At 31.8% G+C, this 20,744-nt stretch overlaps 4 protein-coding genes across 6 annotated transcripts; 3 read left to right on the top strand and 1 right to left on the bottom strand.

Annotated features, from left to right (window-relative positions):
• Positions 1 to 109: 109 nt before the first annotated feature.
• LOC107359036 (NAD kinase) lies at positions 110 to 6,087 on the top strand. Of its 2 annotated transcripts, XM_025162807.2 has the most exons (8): positions 110 to 435; positions 505 to 594; positions 1,306 to 1,426; positions 3,891 to 4,091; positions 4,277 to 4,379; positions 4,504 to 4,853; positions 5,070 to 5,152; positions 5,462 to 6,087. In XM_025162807.2, exons 2-8 carry the CDS (start codon positions 587 to 589, stop codon positions 5,664 to 5,666), a joined length of 1,071 nt encoding a protein of 356 aa, XP_025018575.1. In that variant the 5' UTR covers positions 110 to 435; positions 505 to 586; the 3' UTR covers positions 5,667 to 6,087. The 2 variants fall into 2 exon arrangements, with proteins under 2 accessions (XP_025018575.1, XP_015784578.1); XM_015929092.3 differs by lacking the exon at positions 505 to 594.
• Positions 6,088 to 7,085: 998 nt separating this feature from the next.
• Positions 7,086 to 9,309, bottom strand: LOC107368123 (glyceraldehyde-3-phosphate dehydrogenase 1). Its single transcript, XM_025162085.2, has 3 exons — positions 9,155 to 9,309; positions 7,656 to 8,503; positions 7,086 to 7,541 (listed from the first exon to the last, which is right to left on the bottom strand). Exons 2-3 carry the CDS (start codon positions 8,487 to 8,489, stop codon positions 7,377 to 7,379), a joined length of 999 nt encoding a protein of 332 aa, XP_025017853.1. The 5' UTR covers positions 8,490 to 8,503; positions 9,155 to 9,309; the 3' UTR covers positions 7,086 to 7,376.
• Positions 9,310 to 10,529: 1,220 nt separating this feature from the next.
• Positions 10,530 to 14,611, top strand: LOC149094277 (platelet glycoprotein 4-like). The gene is made up of 10 exons (XM_089268387.1): positions 10,530 to 10,944; positions 12,063 to 12,371; positions 12,443 to 12,664; positions 12,916 to 13,007; positions 13,246 to 13,368; positions 13,433 to 13,739; positions 13,804 to 13,871; positions 13,935 to 13,986; positions 14,061 to 14,217; positions 14,315 to 14,611. Exons 1-10 carry the CDS (start codon positions 10,834 to 10,836, stop codon positions 14,320 to 14,322), a joined length of 1,449 nt encoding a protein of 482 aa, XP_089124513.1. The 5' UTR covers positions 10,530 to 10,833; the 3' UTR covers positions 14,323 to 14,611.
• Positions 14,612 to 15,404: 793 nt separating this feature from the next.
• On the top strand, positions 15,405 to 19,193 carry LOC107367999 (lysosome membrane protein 2). Of its 2 annotated transcripts, XR_016199295.1 has the most exons (11): positions 15,405 to 15,741; positions 16,443 to 16,745; positions 16,816 to 17,052; positions 17,278 to 17,369; positions 17,448 to 17,570; positions 17,635 to 17,941; positions 18,146 to 18,213; positions 18,281 to 18,332; positions 18,400 to 18,565; positions 18,751 to 18,976; positions 19,058 to 19,193. XR_016199295.1 is itself a non-coding variant. In XM_089268386.1 (10 exons), exons 1-10 carry the CDS (start codon positions 15,631 to 15,633, stop codon positions 19,063 to 19,065), a joined length of 1,467 nt encoding a protein of 488 aa, XP_089124512.1. In that variant the 5' UTR covers positions 15,405 to 15,630; the 3' UTR covers positions 19,066 to 19,193. The 2 variants fall into 2 exon arrangements, 1 of the variants encoding a protein (XP_089124512.1); XM_089268386.1 differs by lacking the exon at positions 18,751 to 18,976.
• The last annotated feature ends 1,551 nt before the right edge of the window (positions 19,194 to 20,744 follow it).

Below are 20,744 nucleotides of genomic sequence, written 5' to 3'. Positions count from 1 at the left end.
AGCTCCAAATAAGGTTACAATTGAATAGTTTTTCCTCGTCCGATTGAAACTGGATTTTATTTTTCCTTAAATAACCACAGTTGATCGTTTAAACAGTCCATAATTTAGCTTTTGTTTTCATCAACCAAGCCGATCAATTGTCAAGTTTATTTTTACATTTTTTTTCAATTCTATTTCAATATTGTCCTTTTTTGTTTCTTTTGTCATCATCGTCATCATACTCATCGCTATTATAAATTATCAGCAGATAACTTTTGTGTTTTAATAACCACCACAATTGATCATTATTTTGACAAACAAAACATCATTCAGTCAGAAGGAACAACTTGGCCTTTTAAAACATCGAAACTTCCAATTTGGTGATTTGTTTGAATCAATATTGCACGGTTAATTGGCTTTCCATTGAACCTCATTCTCCATGTACACATATATTGGGTAAGTGAAACACTATTCAGTCTGCTATTCCTTAATGATGTATTTAAATGTAGTTAATTGTGTCAATAGATTTTAAAGAGAAATCCGAATCAAGTAATGATCAAGAGATGTTGAACAAGTTGAACGTGAAGGAAACCAGCAACAACCATGAATGAGACGGTAAAATGAAGAGTAATTTGTATAACATTAATGATTTCATGTGTTAGTGATCAGCCAGGCACACATTTATCACATAATTGTCAAGTGATGTTAGATGAAAGAGAGCACGATAAATAAGATAATAATCAGATGATTATACATCTTTTGGACAGCATCTTCTTTTGTTCCGAAACGCCGTCATTTTCATAATATATAATTATTCGACCTGAAAAATTAGTCGATTCAATGAAGCAAGCCAGCAAGCTCATCAAAAATGAGTCTCAATCCGTCAAGTGACATGACAGTGTGATGAGTGTAAACGGACTGGATGAGTAGAGAGGTTTCGAGTTAGCTTGGAGCAGAACGATATAAAAAAATGAAGACAATAACTTGTTACATTGAGACAATTGGTGAAGCAAAAGTGCTTTTCTTTTGCTTTGAAGGAAAGTTGAAAAAGGTGAATAAAGGTTGTTGATGATAAATGGACGAGAAGAAGTGACAAAAAGTAGTTGGCCATGAATCCAGGAGTCCGATCACATCATGTTATTATTGGCATCAACAAGTGTAATTTGTTATATTTCTTGATTCATCTTTCTCTCAACTAGTGTTACTTTTCCGATCATCAGTTTTGTCCATTGCTTTCCTTATATTTTCAATTCAACTCCTAAACTCCTTGTATTAAAGTTGCTATTGTTTCTTGCTTTTTCTTTGAATGGATGCTTTCGATGTTAGAACCATGCACAATCAACGTTTAAATTGGCCTGAACCTCCAAAAAATGTTCTCATTATCCAGAAAATTCACGATTCAAGTGTTTTACCATGCTTTATTCAACTGACACAATGGCTTCTAATGGTAAGTCTAGTCTTTTCCTCCTTTCACGATCATATTTCCATAGAAACTGTTATTAAAGGAAGATGATATATTCATTAAAATTTGCAAGTATATTCATGTTATTTGTGGAATTTGTTGATTACTTTTACTTCAAATTACAAATTTAGATGCTTAGAACCAACAATCAGTATTTAATTACCAAGAAATTAAAAGATAAAAAATGAAAAGAAGACAATCTTTGAATCAACTTTTTATAATTTTGACGCAATTTTAAAAATAGTTTTATAGCAACATTAGAACAAATTCCTGATAATCTGTCTCTTGACTGTTCCTGGAAATCAACCCAATTTTGATACATTTATTAGGTGTAAAGTTTTTTTAAGGTAATCCTTTTCACCATATTTAGCCTTTCTTGTTGCTTGTATATTTCAATGCGATTCATTTTTTGCTTAAAATTTAAACTTTTTTACCAATTTAAGTAAATCAGGCTAAAGTTGATTCATTTGAAAAGCAATGTAAACTTATTGATGTTGCTTATTTTAAAAGATATTTTTGAAAATTGTGTATCTAGGAAAGTAGAGTTGTTTAATTGAATTCAAGCCCATCCAAGTAATTTGCGTAATTTACAATGTGATGGCTATTTCCTCATCTAATTTGGAAGTCATTTCATTCGTTTAGATTTTCACAGGAAATTTTTTCAAATTTGTAACATAATCATGATTTAGTTATTGCAGAATGGATAGCACATTGATAAAGCTCTAAATTAAGCACTCAGCCAATTTCGCACCTTTAAGAGGTTTAATTAACATGGTTATGATTTCGTTTTCAATCTTCTCTTACAGCAGGTTCAGTTATCAGTCTCGATTAAATTGAAAAATATTCCTTAATCTGGTATAAGCGGTCATAGGACTGTGATGCCAGCTTGCCAGAAGATGGAATTGATACTTCAGTTACGAAGGGAAATATAACGTTAATAATAAGGATAGGCAATGGTTTCTTGTAATCTAGCGGTATTGATAACCAAAGCTTTGGACGGTTTTTCCGTTGCTTATTGTCATATCTAAATGGCAAGGTAATACATAAGACAAATTTAATTAGCCTCATTGAAATAGTTGGAATCGTAAGCCACAATTGGAAAGATATTGATTTATATGGCAACATTGGGAAAATGGGTAACAAGGAAAATACCAAACAGAATTTCTTCAAACTTATTGATCAATACAAGTTGTCTATTCATGTAAACATATCAATTTGATAAATCGGATAATCTGGGAATTGCTGTGGTAATCAATGAATTGAAATTAAAAGGTTATTCTTGATAATTTGCAGGATTGAATATATTCTGGTGAATTTGGTTCAAGGCTAATGATAACCTTACAAGTAAATATTGAAAAAAGTGATTTTAATAACATTTACCAGTTCTGATAAAACGAGTAACATTTGGATTTGATGAAGTTTAACCTCAAGTTAGATGATCGATATCAATAGTTTCTTTAGTAATTGACATAATGATTTGAATCATTTCATAAAAAACACGTTTGAGTTTAAATTGATTTAAATTGCACTGGTGAGTTGTGAGTACAATCATTCTCGTTTGAAAAGAATCAACTTTTATAACAAAACCAGCTTTTAATTGTCAAAACCTATTTTAACAGACAAAAATCTGGTGTAAAAGAGTTACTTTATTCAAAGTATTCAGGTATAAAGAGGATTATCACTGATTATTACACTGACAATTGTACTTGAATATAAGTATTTCCTGACGATTGTAACATTTTGATAAAATGTTAACTTATATTCCTCGGTGCATAAGAAAACAAGTGATTAACAATTAACGAGATAATCTAAGTCAAAGATTTAGTCAAATGAATCTTGACAGTTTACTTGTCTATCCTTTAGCTATTGTTGTTGGCATGTGGTTGTATCATAGTTACGTTCACTTTTACGAACTAATTTACATTGCTTAGTCAACAAGTATAAATGAATACCTGAGAGACTAGGTAAAGAATGATCTGAAAGACTTTAATCAATATCTTTACATTACCAAATCTGTTCGTTCAAATCCATTGCACAGCGAATTGGCTGACAAGTTCTATGAGGTTGGGAATTTTGACAAGGTGGATAAGCTATTCGATACATCGATAGGTTCCTAAAGCTCTGATACATTTACGGTGATTGAGTCAGTTGAAGGTTTGCGGTCATGTTATCCTGGTTTACAACAAACTTTAATTATAGTCATAATCTGCAGAGATATTAGAGAAAAGTTGAGAATTAATTTCTTCATCACAGAATTGACAGTTAACAATTTGAGTTACCTTCTGTTTGATAGCCTAATGATCATAATTTAAATATTTCAATTTCTATTTCAATACATTTCCATAAATGAATGAACGGTACTTCCAAATATCCTTTAACTGGTTTCTATTTTTTATAATCCATTTTTTCGCATTTTAATCACTTTATTGAACTATTGCATTGTCAATAGGAGAAGCAAATGGTTGTTCTTGTTGAAAAGAATGTACTTAAAGATATTCGAAACCGAGCTGAACCTTTATTCAAACAGCTTCGTGACAAACTGTTGGTTTTTGAAGTTGATCGTAATAACCGAGACTTTGGTAAAGAAGTTGATCTGGTCATCTGTTTGGGTGGTGATGGAACCCTTTTGTACGCATCATCTCTATTCCAGGTAATGAATACAAATCAAATTGAGCTAGGGAGTCAAAAATAGTTAGAAAGACCACAAAGCAAAACAAGCAAGTTGTAAAACTAAATTACATTTAAAAAATCCGTTACCAAAATTACTCCATTGTCTCAAACACAAAATAAAAAAACCAAAAAACCAATAACATCAACACCTCGCAACATAATTAGAGCAAGGTTCCACCGGTCATGGCATTTCATTTTGGATCACTTGGATTTCTAGCTCCGTTCGAGTTTGAATCGTTTAAGCAACAAGTTACCAAAGTTATTGAAGGTGATTTACCACCTTAACCAACTTTTTTTACAGCAAAAAATATAACCAAATAGTTCTAAAAAATGTCTTTTTTGTTTTCTTCCAATCTTTCGTTTTGAATTTCATTCCAATTTCAACAATTTAGGCAAAGCTGGAGTTACCCTGAGAAGTAGACTGTCATGCAGTGTTCATAAACAGGAAACCAATACACTTGTTGACCAATCCAATCAATTTGTTGTCCTAAATGAAGTTGTCCTGGACAGAGGCTTATCGCCATTCCTATGTAATCTTGATCTTTACATTGAAGGTAAATACATAACAACAGTACAAGGCGATGGGTTGATTGTTTCAACACCAACTGGAAGCACTGCTTATGCTGTAGGAGCCGGTGCCTCCATGGTGCATCCAAGTGTCCCAGCAATCATGGTAACCCCAATTTGTCCACATTCATTATCATTCAGACCCATAGTCGTTCCAGCAGGGATACAGCTCAAGGTAAATCAAAGTCAAAATCTGATTCCAAATGATTCCATTTCGAATGATAGATAAGGATGTTGAAGTTGTAATATCTTAATAGATTTCAATAATCAATTATAAATACATTTGTATCATTTTTATTTGCTTGTCACAACTGATTAATCTTCTTCTTTCCATCGTTTTCCACCATTTACTTCCATGTTACTCATGGATTCTTGCTGATTGTTACATTAGATCCTGGTTTCCAAAGATTCTCGAGGCTCTGCTTGGGTTTCCTTCGATGGACGACAACGTCAAGAATTGAACATAGGCGACGAGTGAGTAATGTTTTAAATGGCCAATTACTCAGCTGGGATAACAGTTAATTTTGCATTAGCATAGTAGTCAACAGTTATATTTAATCAGCTGATTGGTAATTTATGTGCATTTTCCCGGAAGATTACAATTGCAAGCATAAATTTTCAATCAATTAATTATTAAATTATCCTTGAATCTGAAAAAAGACAAGTAAAAATAAGCATTAGGAATAAATTCAACATAATTATCAACAGCTTTCCATATTGTTTTTTTCAAAACATTTTCTGGTTACTTAACAATTTATATTTGTCTTACCTTTACTCTAATAGGTTAAATGTCACTACATCCGTCCATCCCATTCCATCAATTTGTTTCAAAGATCCAATGACTGACTGGTTCTCAAGTCTAGGTGAATGTTTACATTGGAACGAAAGGAAAAAGCAACAGGCAATCGTCTTGTATGACAATTTGGATTTTGACGACAACGATGATCACAGTTCCCCTATTCACCAGAATGGTGTCGAGAAGCGGTGACAGGAATATTTTCAATGTTCATCGTAGAAGCTGGAACAGTACATTTTTCTCGCAAGATGAAAGCACAAATGGAATAGCAATACATTCAAGTTACAGGAGCATTTAAGAATCAAAATGATTGATTAGAAAAATAATCACATGTTATTGAGTTCTACATGTCTTTGTTAGACTCTGTCTATTGTTTAGACGTTTCTAAAGATACACTTATTTTTGCCTACAAAAGTTAATTTTGTCATTTGAATTTGTAATAATGTTGCTCTTATATTATATCATGTAATTGTCAACTATAAATGTGATGAAGAACAGTCCATTCGCTCAACAAATCGATACTGGGCTTTCTGTTGCATTTGTAACACTTGCTAAAGGTAAAATTAAAAATAATAACTGATAATCTAGGTTATGAGAAATATCTGATCAATAATCAGTCAATTTTTCCTGGACAATCATTTTTATTCACTTTTTTATAGCAATGCTTACAAGCGTTTGTAATTGCCTCTTTACAACTGCAATTTTATAATCAATACTAAAGTTAAAATTCATAGTTGCAAGCAAAATATGGAAATATCAACCGAATCGAAATACAGAAACCTGAAACAACTTTACTGTTCTATTCCGTTCAATTTCACTTCTTTCCATGAAATTTATTAAACTAGTAAGCATGATAGGGAAATCTACGGAAAAATATATCAACAGGATTTATTTATTGTGTTAAACTGTTCAAAGAATCAGATTTCTTCCATGCTCACTTAAGATTTAATCTGGTTGATGTATTGTGATTTGTTTTGCCAGACTTTTCAATCAGAGCAATCGATTCTGATAATGAACAAGGCCTTAATAAACAATATCAATTTATTGAAGCAATGCATGTCAATTGAAGGTTATAAGAGAACAATATCAATCTATTAATATACTCAGAGTTTCACACTATTTCTTTGTCGCTCAATAATTGTTTATTTCTTAACCATTTCTTTTACAGTTATTTTACATGAATGAATATGCTTTGAGTAGATATTGAATATGGAATTACTTATCTTGTGATTTGAACCGAAATTTTCAAGTCATGGATCTATTTTATATAAATTCACATTACAAGCTTAACAAGTGAGTTCATTCATGAAAAATTGCTAATTGATAGGAAAGTAAAATTTGATATTTTTGAAAAATTATGCATTAAAAGAGATAAGTAAAGTCATTATTTTAACTCAGAGCTTTTCCTAGTCACTTTAATTGATAATTCAAGTAGAAAATTTTATCGTTTTAAATCAGAAACGAATTGAAATTATGTAGAGTGAACCGATAAAATTTGTCAAGGTACTGAAGTACCTAAACAAATAGATCTTATCAAGGACATGAAAATTTTGTTGATGTCAATAATCCTCAATCTAAATTATCCAATTGAATACACGAAATAAACACAAATTTTAGGATAATTAAACCATATTTAATTTCACTTCAAACAGTTAAAATTCAATGAATCGCAAGAGAATAATTTTCTTTAGATGCAGATGTTTTTTAATTGATTCTGACAATTACTAAATCTAGCTAACAAAAAATGACCAAATAAAGAAAAATGTTCGATACCAGCTAAATGGATTCATAGTTTCCTCTCATCATCTTGAAAAGTATTATGACCGAATAGCCTTAAAGATAAACAGTTGAGGCGATATTTGGACTGTTAAATGATTTGCTTGAAATTAAAACCACTCAAATTTAGCGAGTAGAAATGTACTTGATTAAATCAGCAACTCGGTTACTGTAACCGTATTCATTATCATACCAAGAAATCAACTTGACGAACTTATTATTCAAGGAGATTCCAGCTTTAGCATCGAAAACTGAGCTGAAAGTGCTTCCAATAAAGTCGGATGAGACAACCTGAAAGATTAAATAATGAAGAAAAATATGTGAGATTAGAGATTTTCAGATAAAAGATAAAATTGAACATCTAAATAGTCACATGGTTCAGGGATAATTTCAAGGTCAACTTACAAATTCATCAACATAGCCAAAAATGCCTTTCCATTGATCACTTTCTGAAGCAGCCTTGACGACAGCACAAATTTCTTCATAGGTAGCTTCCTTCTTCAATCGACAGGTTAAATCGACGACTGAAACATCAGGAACTGGAACACGGAAAGCCATACCGGTGAGTTTTCCATTTAAATCAGGAATAACTTTACCAACAGCCTTAGCTGCACCAGTAGCGGCAGGGATAATGTTTTGGAAAGCTCCACGCCCATCTCTCCATGCTTTAGCACTTGGTGCATCAACACATTTTTGGGTAGCTGTAATAGCATGGACAGTTGTCATGAGACCTTCTTCAATTCCAAAGGAATCATTGATGACCTTGGCCAAAGGAGCAAGACAGTTGGTTGTACAAGAAGCATTGGAGATAACGTTCATAGATGGATCATAAGATTCGTGATTAACGCCCATAACAAACATGGGTGCATCAGCGGAAGGAGCTGAGATGATGACTTTCTTAGCACCACCAGCAATGTGACCTTGACACTTCTCTTTGGTTGTAAAGACACCAGTAGATTCGACAACATAATCAGCTCCGGTTTTTCCCCATGGAATATCTGCCGGGTTCCTTTCAGCAAAAACTCGGATACGTTGACCTTCAACGACCAACATACCACCTTCTTCTTTAATTTCACCCTTAAACTTTCCATGGGTAGAATCATGTTTAACCATATACACCATGTAGGCTACATCAATGAAAGGGTCGTTGATGGCGACAACATTTAATTTTTTCTCGATACAGGCTCGAAGGACAAGACGTCCAATTCGACCAAAACCGTTGATTCCAATATTTACCATGATTGATGATTGTTCTGTTGATAAAATAAATACGGATAATCAAGTAAAATTATTTTATTAGGGTTTAAAAGGAAGAAAGAGAGACAGACAGAGAGGCGAATACTGGAAATTAAGAGTAAGAGGTAACAATGAAACTGTAAAAGATTCGTGATAAGATGACTCAAGAGATGAAGAGGGAGCTATTTTATCCTCAAGCGCATAAGCAGCCGAGGTTGAGCCGTAGTACGGCTGAGTGGCTCAAATACTACACTGAGCTTGGTCAATTAAATAAACTTGCTTCGCTAATGTTTAAATAATGATGCAATAAGATACTAAAACAAGATAATATAACATGTAAGATGCCCTTAATTTTACCACAAATAAAGGTCCATTTCGGCCATTTTGTGTTTATCAGTTCATCTGTGAGTTGTCATCTTTGAGGCTTAAAGTTTAGGTCATAGACTTAAAAGGTAAAATAAAGAGGCTTTTCGCTTATAATTTTGTTAAAATATGGAGATTGAATGAATTATAAATCATGATTTAACGATCTACTCAAGAATACCTACAAGAAATTTTTCCTGAGATCGTCTAAGGTTCAGAACTTTAAGTAAATCTGTAACTCAATTTCTGGTTAACAAAAACAATGTCTAAAATATTGAATATAAAATAATGTTTCTATTGCTTACCTTATTTATGTGTCAGTTTAATACAGTTGAAGATTGAAGTCAATGAATGCTCAGAGAGTTTAATTATCGATGAACAATTGATCTTTATCAAATCGGAAACAAATTAAAATAAAGTGAAACTACAGTGATCAATCAGATTACAACTTGAAGAAACCGACAAAATATAACTAAATTCTTATACAGTCCCTAAACAGGCGGAGTTCCACTGATTTTGTTTAATTTATATTCAACAAATCAAGTATAGTTAATTAAATTAAACCCACTAAACATGCTTAAAAATGTCTTGGAATTTAAAATCCAGTTGAAATAAAAACCAATCCTTGATTATTAAACAATACCGAAAATAAAAAATTTAGCTGCTTGATAAATAGCAAAAAATAAGCTATTTTAAGAGCACGTTATTATCACAGCAATGAAAATCCAAAAATGTAAATTGTACAAAAGATTAAACCAACTGTTGACCAAAAATCAATAACTATTTTTGAGCTCAACCTTTATTGTTCTTGATTAACATTAATTTTTGAATGTTTACGCCAACTTTGGATCTGTCAATTGGCATATAACTTTCAACCTTTGATCAAGTTCATTTGTTCAGTTGAGACTGGATCAAAATCCATGTTTAAATCATCAATTATTTATTCAAAGTATGAAAATTCAACCTTGATTGTTTCAAATACTCTATTGTTTATGACATTTATTGCTGATCTAATTTTAAATGAATTATTTAAATAAAATAATACAAAAAACACCCTTAAATGATATCTATGCGGGAATGGTAGCAATTATTTCAAATGGATTAATCTGATCAAGAATGAATTTTGGATTCAAATTGACGAGATCAGATCAACTTAAAAAAATGATTATCTTCTCCATTGATTGTAAACCCAATTAAACTCAAAACCACTTACGATCTTCATAAGCTATTAAAGAAACAGCAAAATTAATTGTGATACAAATCATGGTTCCTTTGTTTCATAGGAAATCTAACAAGCTTGTTAGCTTAATTGCTGTGTTCACAATTATTTCAGGCTATTGTCAGTTGAATGAATCAAAATCTAAGTTCAATTAAACTTTTATATCGATATGGAAACAATGAGTGATGGTAATGATAAATAATAGTTGATTTAACCTAAACTCAGATGACTTCATAGATAGAGGTGAATGCTATTACATAGCGAGATTTTGTTTTATCATGTTTAGCTGATGATTTTAATAATTGTGATGAACAAGAGGATAAAATGCTCTTTGGTTTCATCATCTATCAAATCAATTTGTGATATAATCGGTTGACTGTGATAAGTGTTAGATTAAAAACAAAAAGAGTAATGTAAATATGACTTGTTGGAAAGCTTTTCTCGATAATTTTACTTCATCCCAAGCTTCCAATCTCATCACATTAAATAATTCATAAGTTCATCGGTTATTATTAGCAATTAGAATTGAAATTTCTTCCATTATTCATCCCAAAAAGTCAAATCATAAAAGGAAAACCAGAAAATATATTCTGGTTGTCAACAAATCCACTCCAATTGGGATAAAGTCATCTCTGTGTTTAGATTTTTAGTAAAACATTTGAAACTGTGATTTTTTATATTTAATTTTTACTCTTTTTAATTGTGATTTTCTAGTAATTTAAAAGTGATTGTTCATCTTTAAACGATTAAATTATAAAATTCACCATGAATAAGGTTGTATTTCTTTCGCTTGGAGGAATTGGACTTGTCCTTGCACTTGTATCTGCAATACTTTTGAACCAATTTCCCAATATAATACAAAAGCAAGTTAGAAAGGTTTGTATTGTTTACAATTAACTATTGATTAATCGACCTCGGTTACATATCAGTTGACAAATTCAACTAAAGTTGACTGATTAATGATTTAAATTGCCAAATTACTGTTGCTGCAATTTACCAAAAATGCTTGAACTTGATACACAAATCTTTGTCTCAATAGAGTAACCAGAAAATTGAAAACAACACACATTTCTCAATTACCAATTAAAGCTGACAATAAGCGTACCCATTGTTTAATTTGGTGAAAATTGCTAATTTAACGATTCTATTCTGAGTCTTTGATGATTGAATCCGGTTGTGTTATCTTTTATTCTGGTTTTCTCCTGGTTTTATCTCCTTAGGAAATTAACTTCCATGTCATAGTCTTGCGTCTTTACCTTTACCAATAGATAAAAATAACAATCAGACTGTGTTTTCAATGATGAAAAACACTTGAAATCAATCTTTGTAATGAAGGCTAAACACCAAAACCAACATATAAAAACTGGAATAGCATATTGTATTATTTAAATTGCTAATTGTGGTTTCAGCCAGAATCTTCAGACCTTTATTCAATCAATCAATATCTCTACAAATAATCGTTAATAAATAGCAACTATTTATTGGCAATTAATTCAGATAATAGAATCGTCTGATGGAAATCATTTTCGGTGATAAAATATATTGAGGTTTCATTTTTACCTCATAAATTGCGCTGCATTGGTTATGATAACCTATTTATCAGATTTGAAATGGTGCGATACAACACGATTACTGATTTAAGAACATAGCTTGATCCTGGAAAATGGATAATTACTCACCATTAACTAATGTGTAGATAATACTTGTTATTAATCTGATTGTGACTTGACAACAAACAGTGGCAAACCCCTGCCGTTATTGTTATTTATTTCATAGGAAGAGATAGTGAAATTACAATGAAAAAGTGTTGCTCTCTTTGTCATCAACTGATTTTGTTTAGCTATTAATGGATAGACCTGGATAAGCTAATCGGCTAACCAACAGAAATGACTCAGAAGTCAGTCATGGTTTTATCTGATTGAGAAATATTTTGCTTAGACTATGCAACCAACAGTCACCTAATAGTCATCTTTTGTTTCTTTGTTTCCCACCAGCAACTTGTTATCAAAGAGGGATCAGAGGATTATGATAAATTCATCTCGCCCGATGTACCAATTTATTTGAAATTTTATCTGTTCAATGCTTTGAATCCTGATGAAATAATTGCCGGTGAAAAGCCAAAAGTTGAAATAAAAGGACCATACAGTTTCAAGGAAAAACGGGTTAAAGAAGTTGATCAGTTTTCCGATTCTGGAGATGCAGTTTCTTATAAAGAAGTGAAAACTTACTTTTATGATCCAAAGACTTCTAGAAGAAGCGGTTCCTTGGATGATAATATTACTCACATAAATGTACCAGCAATGGTGAGTAAACAAATGGCATTTAATCTCTATTAATTCAAGAATAATTCATTTGTTTCGTTTTCTTTCATCAGACTGTTATGAGTGCATCATACCACGCGGATCCTCCCTCCAAAGGATATTTTATCCGGGCACTTTTTGAACCAAAAATTAATCCTAAAATGTTCTTACAACACACAGTTGGCGAATTGCTGTTTGATACATATCCCATTGAATTCATAGATGAACTGAATCAAATTCTCACAGATCTTCATCAACAAAAACTTAATTTATCTGATTTTGCCTATTTTATGGATGTAAGTTCGCATATGTAAATTTTTACAACAAATTTTTAAATTTTGAATCATAAGCAAAGAGTTAAGGAGATTTCCTCAACTCATAAACCTTTTCTGTCCATTGTTTAGTTGTATCATTACGCCTTCTGTTGAGTTTACTTGCAATCAATCATAGGTTCAATGATTATTTTAAATAATCTCAAGTATGCTTACTGAAATGTTTATTTTAATGTTTTATTATCTAAATAATAAGTTTATTTTGACTATTTCAGAAAAATGCTACTGATGAAGGAACATTTGTAGTTAAAACCGGAAAAGACAATATTAAAGATCTTTTGGCCATTGAAAGTTGGAAAGGCAGCAAGTAAGTAACCTAATGTATTTTCAGATTTATTACATCGTAATCAAGGCAAGCAAATAATCGTTCAATCTTTTCCTTTAGACTGTATTTGCATTGATAATTGTCTGACCAGATTGTTCGAATCACTGTCCCCTCATAAAAATTGTGCGATTTCTCTCAATTTTTAATCGACTGCTCCTTGCCTTGATTATAATATATGCATGTAAATTATAGTTTTTAACGTTCTATATTTTTTAATTAGCAATGTAGATTTCTGGGTGAATGGCAGTAAATGCGATAACATTGTAGGTACAGATGCTACTGGATTTGCTCCTAACGTCAAGAAAAACAGTAAACTTGAAATTTTCACCACTGACCTTTGCAGGTAATTTAAAATATGTCTTGTTATTCTAGAAGCTTCTAACATTTGATTTTTATTCTAAAACTAGATCATTTCCATTGGTCTATCAATCTAAATCAAAAGTGAAAGGAATTGCAACTCACAGATATGTAATTCCTGCCGATGCTTTCTATGGACCAGCTAAAAATCCAGATAATCAGTGTTACTGTATTGCTTCGAATGAGACAGATTGTAATCATAATGGACTATTAGATATATCAAGCTGTCGACAATACGCTCCGTTAGTTGCTTCATCACCCATGTTCTTCCAAGCAGATGACGATTTATATGATGCCATTGATGGTCTTGACGATAGAAAGGCTGACCGTTATCAAACCTATCTTGATATTGAGCCAGTAAGTGGTACAATGAGTCAATTTAAATGATGAATTTCAACAACAATTTCAATTTGTGTTACAGATCACAGGAAAAGTTTTGTCAGCATACAAAAGACTGCAAATTTCCGCTTGGTTAAAACCGGATTACAAGTAAAATAGCATTTTCAAAATTTTAATGTTTTTTACTAATCAAATTATCATTGTCTATTACAGTCCTAAGAATACCAAGGCCAACGTTTTCTTGCCGCTTCTCTGGGTTGAAGAAGTAAGTAGCTGATGGATTACAACAAATAATAATTTTTCTGAATAATTATTTATTTCTTATTATCTGCAATTCAGGGCTTCACTATAACTGATGAGCTTGCGGATGAATTCAAATCAAAGGTCACAAAAAAAGTGAACCTTGGATCAAGCCTGATTATCACTGCCTTAATCATCGGGTTACTTTTGGTTGTTTCTGGCTTAGGATTGTTCTTTTATCATAAATTCCGAGCAGGTTAGAACTACCTTTATTGGATTCTTCATGTCCTAATATGTCAATTTTTTATATTATTACATTGAATTCTAATTGAATTTTCTCTTATTTTTAACAGGTAAATAATTTCTCCTTTGAACCAGCCAAAAATTAACTGTTAAATTTATATGCACGTCGACTCACTTTATCTATGGTTTTAAATTTGACATGGTCAACATGGTTGACAATATTATTGAAATAAATGATCATCCAATTGTTTTATACTTGATACTCTGTCAAACGTTTTCAGATTAATCTCTAAATGCGTTCAGAGTGAATATTTTTTAATCTTAATCATTTAATTGTTCATTCTTACAAATTTGTACGTCATTTTATTCATTAATATAAACAGTAAGAATAAACTATTTTACTCTCAGCTTTTGAATGAATATTTTCACTATTTGAGCTCTTTTACATTTCTGTTGTGAAGAGAAGATCCATTTTCCCAAATTGCGATATAAAATGTCTGAACAACTTCTTACATGGATGCTTGAGAATCTATTCTAAAAGCTATCACAAATATTTAAAATAATAGCAAAGTATTTCAGTGAAATTGTACTCCACTGAGAGTATTTAATTCTAAGGAATCATTCAGTACAATGAATATTCCTAAGCTGTTAACAAATTGAAATCGGATGATAATCCGAGTACAATGAAACTTTTATTGAAAATGACGATAGCACTGATTTTACTGTGTTAGTTGTGTCATTCAAGACTTGAATGCACATAATGCTATTGAAGTGGAGTGGGTTATAATATTTGAAGGCATTTTAAGTGTGTGTTGTCTATAAGAAGGATGATTATAATAGTGATGATGTTAATGAAGATGATCGGGGTTGAAATAATCATATTATTCAAGTTAATAACTAATATACTGAACCAATGGTAAAAAACAGAATGAACCAAAAAAGATAACATTGAGAAGAGGTAAAAAGAAGATAAAGTTTTCACTTATCTTAAATTGTTGGATGAATGCTGGTGATTCTGATGATTATAATATTTTCCATGAAAAAGAGGATGGAAATCTTCTTTCTTTTTCATCTTTGGTTTAATCATCTAACAAATCAATTTGTGATATAATTGGCTGATTTGGATAAGTGTTGGAACACACAAAAGAGCACTGTAAATACAAGTTGGTGAAAAGCTTTTCTCGATATTTTACTTTATCCCAAGCTTCCAAACTCATCACATGAAATAATTCACAAATTCACCGGCCATTTCACCGGCAATTAAAATTACATTTGTTCCATTCTTCAATCTGTAAGCTAACAAGAAATACATTTTCTGGTTCTCAACAGTTCCAATCGATTGGGATAAAGTCAACTGTGTTTTAAAATTTCATCTCATTTTAATTGTGATTATTCACCTTATAACCGTTAAATCGACAAATACAAAATGAATAAAATTGTATTTATTGCGCTTGGAGGCTTTGGAATTGTCCTTGCACTCGTATCTGCCATCCTTCTGGGTCAATGGTCCAACATAATCCAGAAGCAAGTCAATAAGGTTCGTATTATTGATATCTAATCATCAGACTTTCAATCAAAATCTTGAATCAGTTTAAATAATTGACAAGTTAATTTGCAAGCAGAGAAACCTAAATATGTCAATCGATTCAATATTCAGCTTGAGCTGTACGATTCTTGCTCTGTTTTTTACCTTAGTTTCATTTTTATCTAGAAATCAATTAACCAATCTATTAAACTAAAAGTATAACGTTACCACTCATCTTAAACACTTGAAAACAATCATTTGGTTGAAGATTGAACGCTGATTAACATTATTAAAACAGCGACTGAAAGCATTGAACATTTATGTAAAGTTTGATGTTTACCCCAAGATTGCAATCTTTTAGCATATTACTGAGAGATTACGAGTAAAGCCAACCAAAATTGTCAGACAACATGAGATAATGTAATCCAACATCGAAACTTACTGTTTTCATTTGATCATCCGACAATTTGCTGGATTATTGCTGTTATTTTGATTCTAACATAATATTTGTAAGATCAGGTCAAGATTTATTTTACTACATTATATAATTTCAGGCGATTACCTTAATCTTAGAAGTAGTTACATCCATCGTAAATCTTTGTCGTATGAAAAAATAACAGATTTATTCAAGTCTAAATGAGTTCATTTCGACTGTTATCATATGCTTATGATTATGCTTATTATCCCATCATTGTTTCATTTTATCCAAACAGAAACTTGTAATCTCAGAGAAATCGGAAGATTATGATAAATTCGTCGCGCCTGATGTACCAATTTATTTGAAATTTTATCTGTTTGATGTTAAAAATCCTGACGAAATAATGAAAGGTGGAAAACCGAAAGTTGAGCAAAAAGGACCTTACAGTTTCCTGGAGAAACGGGTTAAAGAAGTTGAGAGTTTTTCGAAAGATAAAGTTACTTACAAAGAAGTAAAAACATACCATTTTGACCCAGAAACATCCCATAAAAGCGTTTCGTTGAATGATGCTTTTACCCACATTAATGTACCATGGATGGTGAGTGAATTCACCATTATTAATCTTTATCCATAATTAATCTATTTTTTCTTATTCTTCTCATCTCAAGACTGTCATGAGTGCGTCATTTCATTTACCTGGTGCAGGCCAAGGAAATATTTTCAGACAACTTATTCCTTTGAAGGTTCCTAGCTTTAAAGCTCCTGTGCAAATGTTTTTAAAGCATACCGCTGGCGAATTGCTGTTTGATACATACCCCATTGAATTTATTGGCGATATTAATAACCTTCTAGCCCAAATTAAACAGCACCAAGTTAATTTAACTAATTTTGCATATTTTATGGAAGTAAGTTTGATTAAAAAAAATTACCTTCATTTGTTAAACTTGCGATTTCAACCTCTTATTGTTTTTACTCAATGTCTAGATCTTACATTACGCCTTCTATTGAGCTTGCTTGTAATCAATTGTATTTACAATGACAATTTTCAATAATTTCAAATGTGCTTTTGTTTATTGTTGTATATTGTTGTGTTATTTATCTAAGTAATGAATTTATGTTAAATTTTTCAGAAAAATGCTACTGATGAAGGAAGATTTGTGGTAAATACTGGATCGAAGAACAGCAAGAATCTTCTGGCAATCGAATCATGGAAGGGTAGCAAGTAAGTAACATGTCATCTAGTTGGATTTTGTAACGTAGTCTAATCATCTTTTCATAATTTTGTTTTTTTTCAAATCAGCAAAGTAGATTTCTGGGTGAAGGACTCTAAATGTAACAATATAGTTGGAACAGATGCAACAGGATTTGCTCCTGGTATCAAGAAAAACAGTAAACTTGAAATTTTCACAACTGATCTTTGCCGGTAATTTAAAGTATAGCTTGTTTTTTGGGATTATGATTAACATTTCATTTTTTATCCTAAATAGATCATTTCCATTGGAGCGCTTGTCTGAATCTGAAGTGAAAGGGATTTCTACTCATAGATATGTAATTCCTGCCCAAGCTTTCTATGGACCAGATAAGAATCCAGAAAACAAGTGTTTCTGTATCGCTCCAGATAAAAAAGATTGCAATCATAATGGCCTATTGGATATATCAAGCTGTCGACAATTTGCTCCATTAGTTGCTTCATCACCTATGTTCTTCCAAGCAGATGACGATCTATTTACTGCCATTGATGGTCTCCATGAAAGAAAATCTGAACTCCATCAAACCTATCTTGATATTGAACCGGTAAGCAATTGAATACAACCCAATGTTAGTAGGTAACCCAATACTTTATAGCCTATTGTTTAAACCCATCATTTACTGTTAAAATGCTTTTCTCATCATCATAATTTTCACAATTGATGGCTGGTATTAAAATTTTATCATTTTGGTCACTCTATTGTTAAGATCGATTGAATTCTGATTAATAAATTTCTATTTTTATTACAGATCACAGGAAAAGTTTTGTCAGCTTACAAGAGATTACAAATTTCAGCTCATTTAAAACAAGATTACTGGTAAATAACATAAAATTGTGGAAATCGTAATGCTTTTTACTAATAAAATTATCATCATCTATTACAGCCCTGTACCCACCAAAGCTAACGTTTATTTACCTCTTCTCTGGGTCGAAGAAGTGAGTACATTATATTGTATTTATTTTTATTGATGCTAATCGCATATTTTTGATCTTCTTAATTTAGGGTTTTTCAATAGATGATGAACTTGCTGACGAATTCAAATCAAAGGTCACTGCAAAAATTAATAAAGCTCATAAAGCCCGAAAGTTCATCGTGTTTGGATTGGTTCTTGGATTGCTCTTGATTGTCGCTTGCTTAGGATTATTTTTTTACAATAAATTCCAATCAGGTTAGATCGTCTACTTCAATCATCCTCACCATTGGAACTTTAAACATGTTGATTAGTAGCTGTAGAAAAGTATTATTAGATTAGCTTTGCCGTATTCCTGTTTCATTCCTTCCTCTTTTTTCTTACCTCATCTTCTCCATAACTACCTTTCCATCATTTTATTCATTTTCCATCGTCTTGAATAGATCGTAGAGTCGTGGATCCTAGAGCCAAGGTGATGGAAAGTTGGAGAAAATAGTCTCATTTATTAGTTGCCGTTGTTAATCTGACCTGATCTCAACCTATTCTTGTGTTATCTTTTTAATAAACTATTCCAATCTTTGAGTGCATTTATCTCCGACAATAATACTTCAGTTTACATCAATGTGTTCAATGCTAAGGTGTTCTATGTTTGACATCCAATAAACAATGGTAATCACCATTGACTTTTAATCTTACCTTACATAATTTTTCCATTCCACTAATCCATTGTATTTTCTTCTTTTTCAACAGGTAGATGATGTTAGTAAAAGGAATGCCGTAAAGAAGACTGAAATGTTAAATTTATAAATATACTTTCTACTAATGATTCATTAAAATTAAATACAGAAATTGGTCAAAAATGATCAATAAAGATGATTCAATTCTATCTATTCTAGTTTTAAATTGTCATCCAATCTAAAACAAATGAATTTGAATAATAATCAGTCAATTATATTTTCACAATACATTGATGAAAAAAGAACTCGATCAGTCTGGAAATTGCTCAATTGCTTTTATTAACAATGCTTATTAACAAATTGTCAGTATTATTTCATCAAGTACATGAAAAGTAGAGAAATTTTACAATATGAACGATTGCTTGGAGATTAAACTTTTCATTTTCATGCGGGATATAAACGATAAACATAATTATTTAAAAATAGATCGGTCAGATCAAGATATGGCTTTGAATGATTTTTTAAGTTCAGGTTTTAAAAAAGTTGCGACAATGGTAACAAATTTATAAATGCGTATTAATCACTGTTCTGATGTCAGATCAATTTCTTCAACTTGCTCAGACTTGCTAGGCTTTGTTGGGCTTTTTTCAGGCTTGAGAGACTGGACCGGTTCAATTGATTTCGGTAGACGAAAGATACTCGAAAAATAGAGAGTTTGTCTTTTTACACGTTCCTCTAAACTAAGGAGCGGACTCTTACTTCCAGTTTGAGAGGAACTGGAATTTTGACTGGAACTATTAATGGCACTGCTGGTTACATTGGAGGGATTTTCACCATTATCCGAGCTTTTATTTTCGTCGGGCTTGGATTCATTTTTTTCAACGCTTTCGGCACTTTTTACTTCGTTCACAGGACTCATGTTAACATTTGAACTTGCAATTGTATCGAAAACATCACTACCTTCATCTGAGCTTTTGTTTGTCTCCATAGAGTTATTGCTATTACGTCCTGAACTTTTACTAACAGCATCAGAATTTATAATTGTCTCCTCAGAGCATTTGCTAGCAGCGTCAGAATTTATATTTGTCGCTTCAGCGCTTTTGATAGAAGCTTTTAAGTTTTCATTATAAATATTAATATCGTCTTTAAGCTCCTCACTTGCTTCGAGTAAATCAGGCAATTGGTTGATTTCTAAAAAACGAGCTGTTCGCAGTAGTGAACCAATTCTGGACCGTTCAATGACAACCTCTCCATTGTAGATGAATTTAAAAATATCTTGTAAGTCTTTCCCACAAACTTCTTTTAAAACGATGAATGGTGCAACTGGAAATGGTCCCTTAATTGAAAGAGAGCTATCAACAACCTTAGCGAAAAATTGAGACCAATTACGAAGGATAACCCGATGAGATTGAATAGGATAAAAATCATCTCCACAAATGAAAAATATGTCAGTTAGACTGTCATTAGTGGTCACAGGAACGTTTGTTGTTCCAACTATTTCAGCTCGTAGTCGAACCATCGAGGGTTCAAGGTCAGGAGAAGGGATGTCACTTGTGCAATCCATCATTGTCAAAAAATACAATAAAAACTTAACCAAGATTAAAACAGATTAACTCACAGAACACTGATAAACTTTATTATTGACTCAATACCTCGTTCATTCACAGAGGTTTAAAAAATTCAAACAGTTTCCATAGGAATACCATATAGAAACACCATCTAGTGGCATCAACTTAAACCTCTGAGTCTTATCATTTCTT

Source organism: Tetranychus urticae, chromosome 2 (assembly GCF_039701765.1).
Source record: "Tetranychus urticae isolate SD_2017Ah chromosome 2, NJAU_TeUrti_SD_1.0, whole genome shotgun sequence".
Lineage (NCBI taxonomy): Eukaryota > Metazoa > Arthropoda > Arachnida > Trombidiformes > Tetranychidae > Tetranychus > Tetranychus urticae.
Note: the sequence above shows the minus strand (reverse complement) of the source record. Positions and strands in the feature narration are given on the sequence as shown.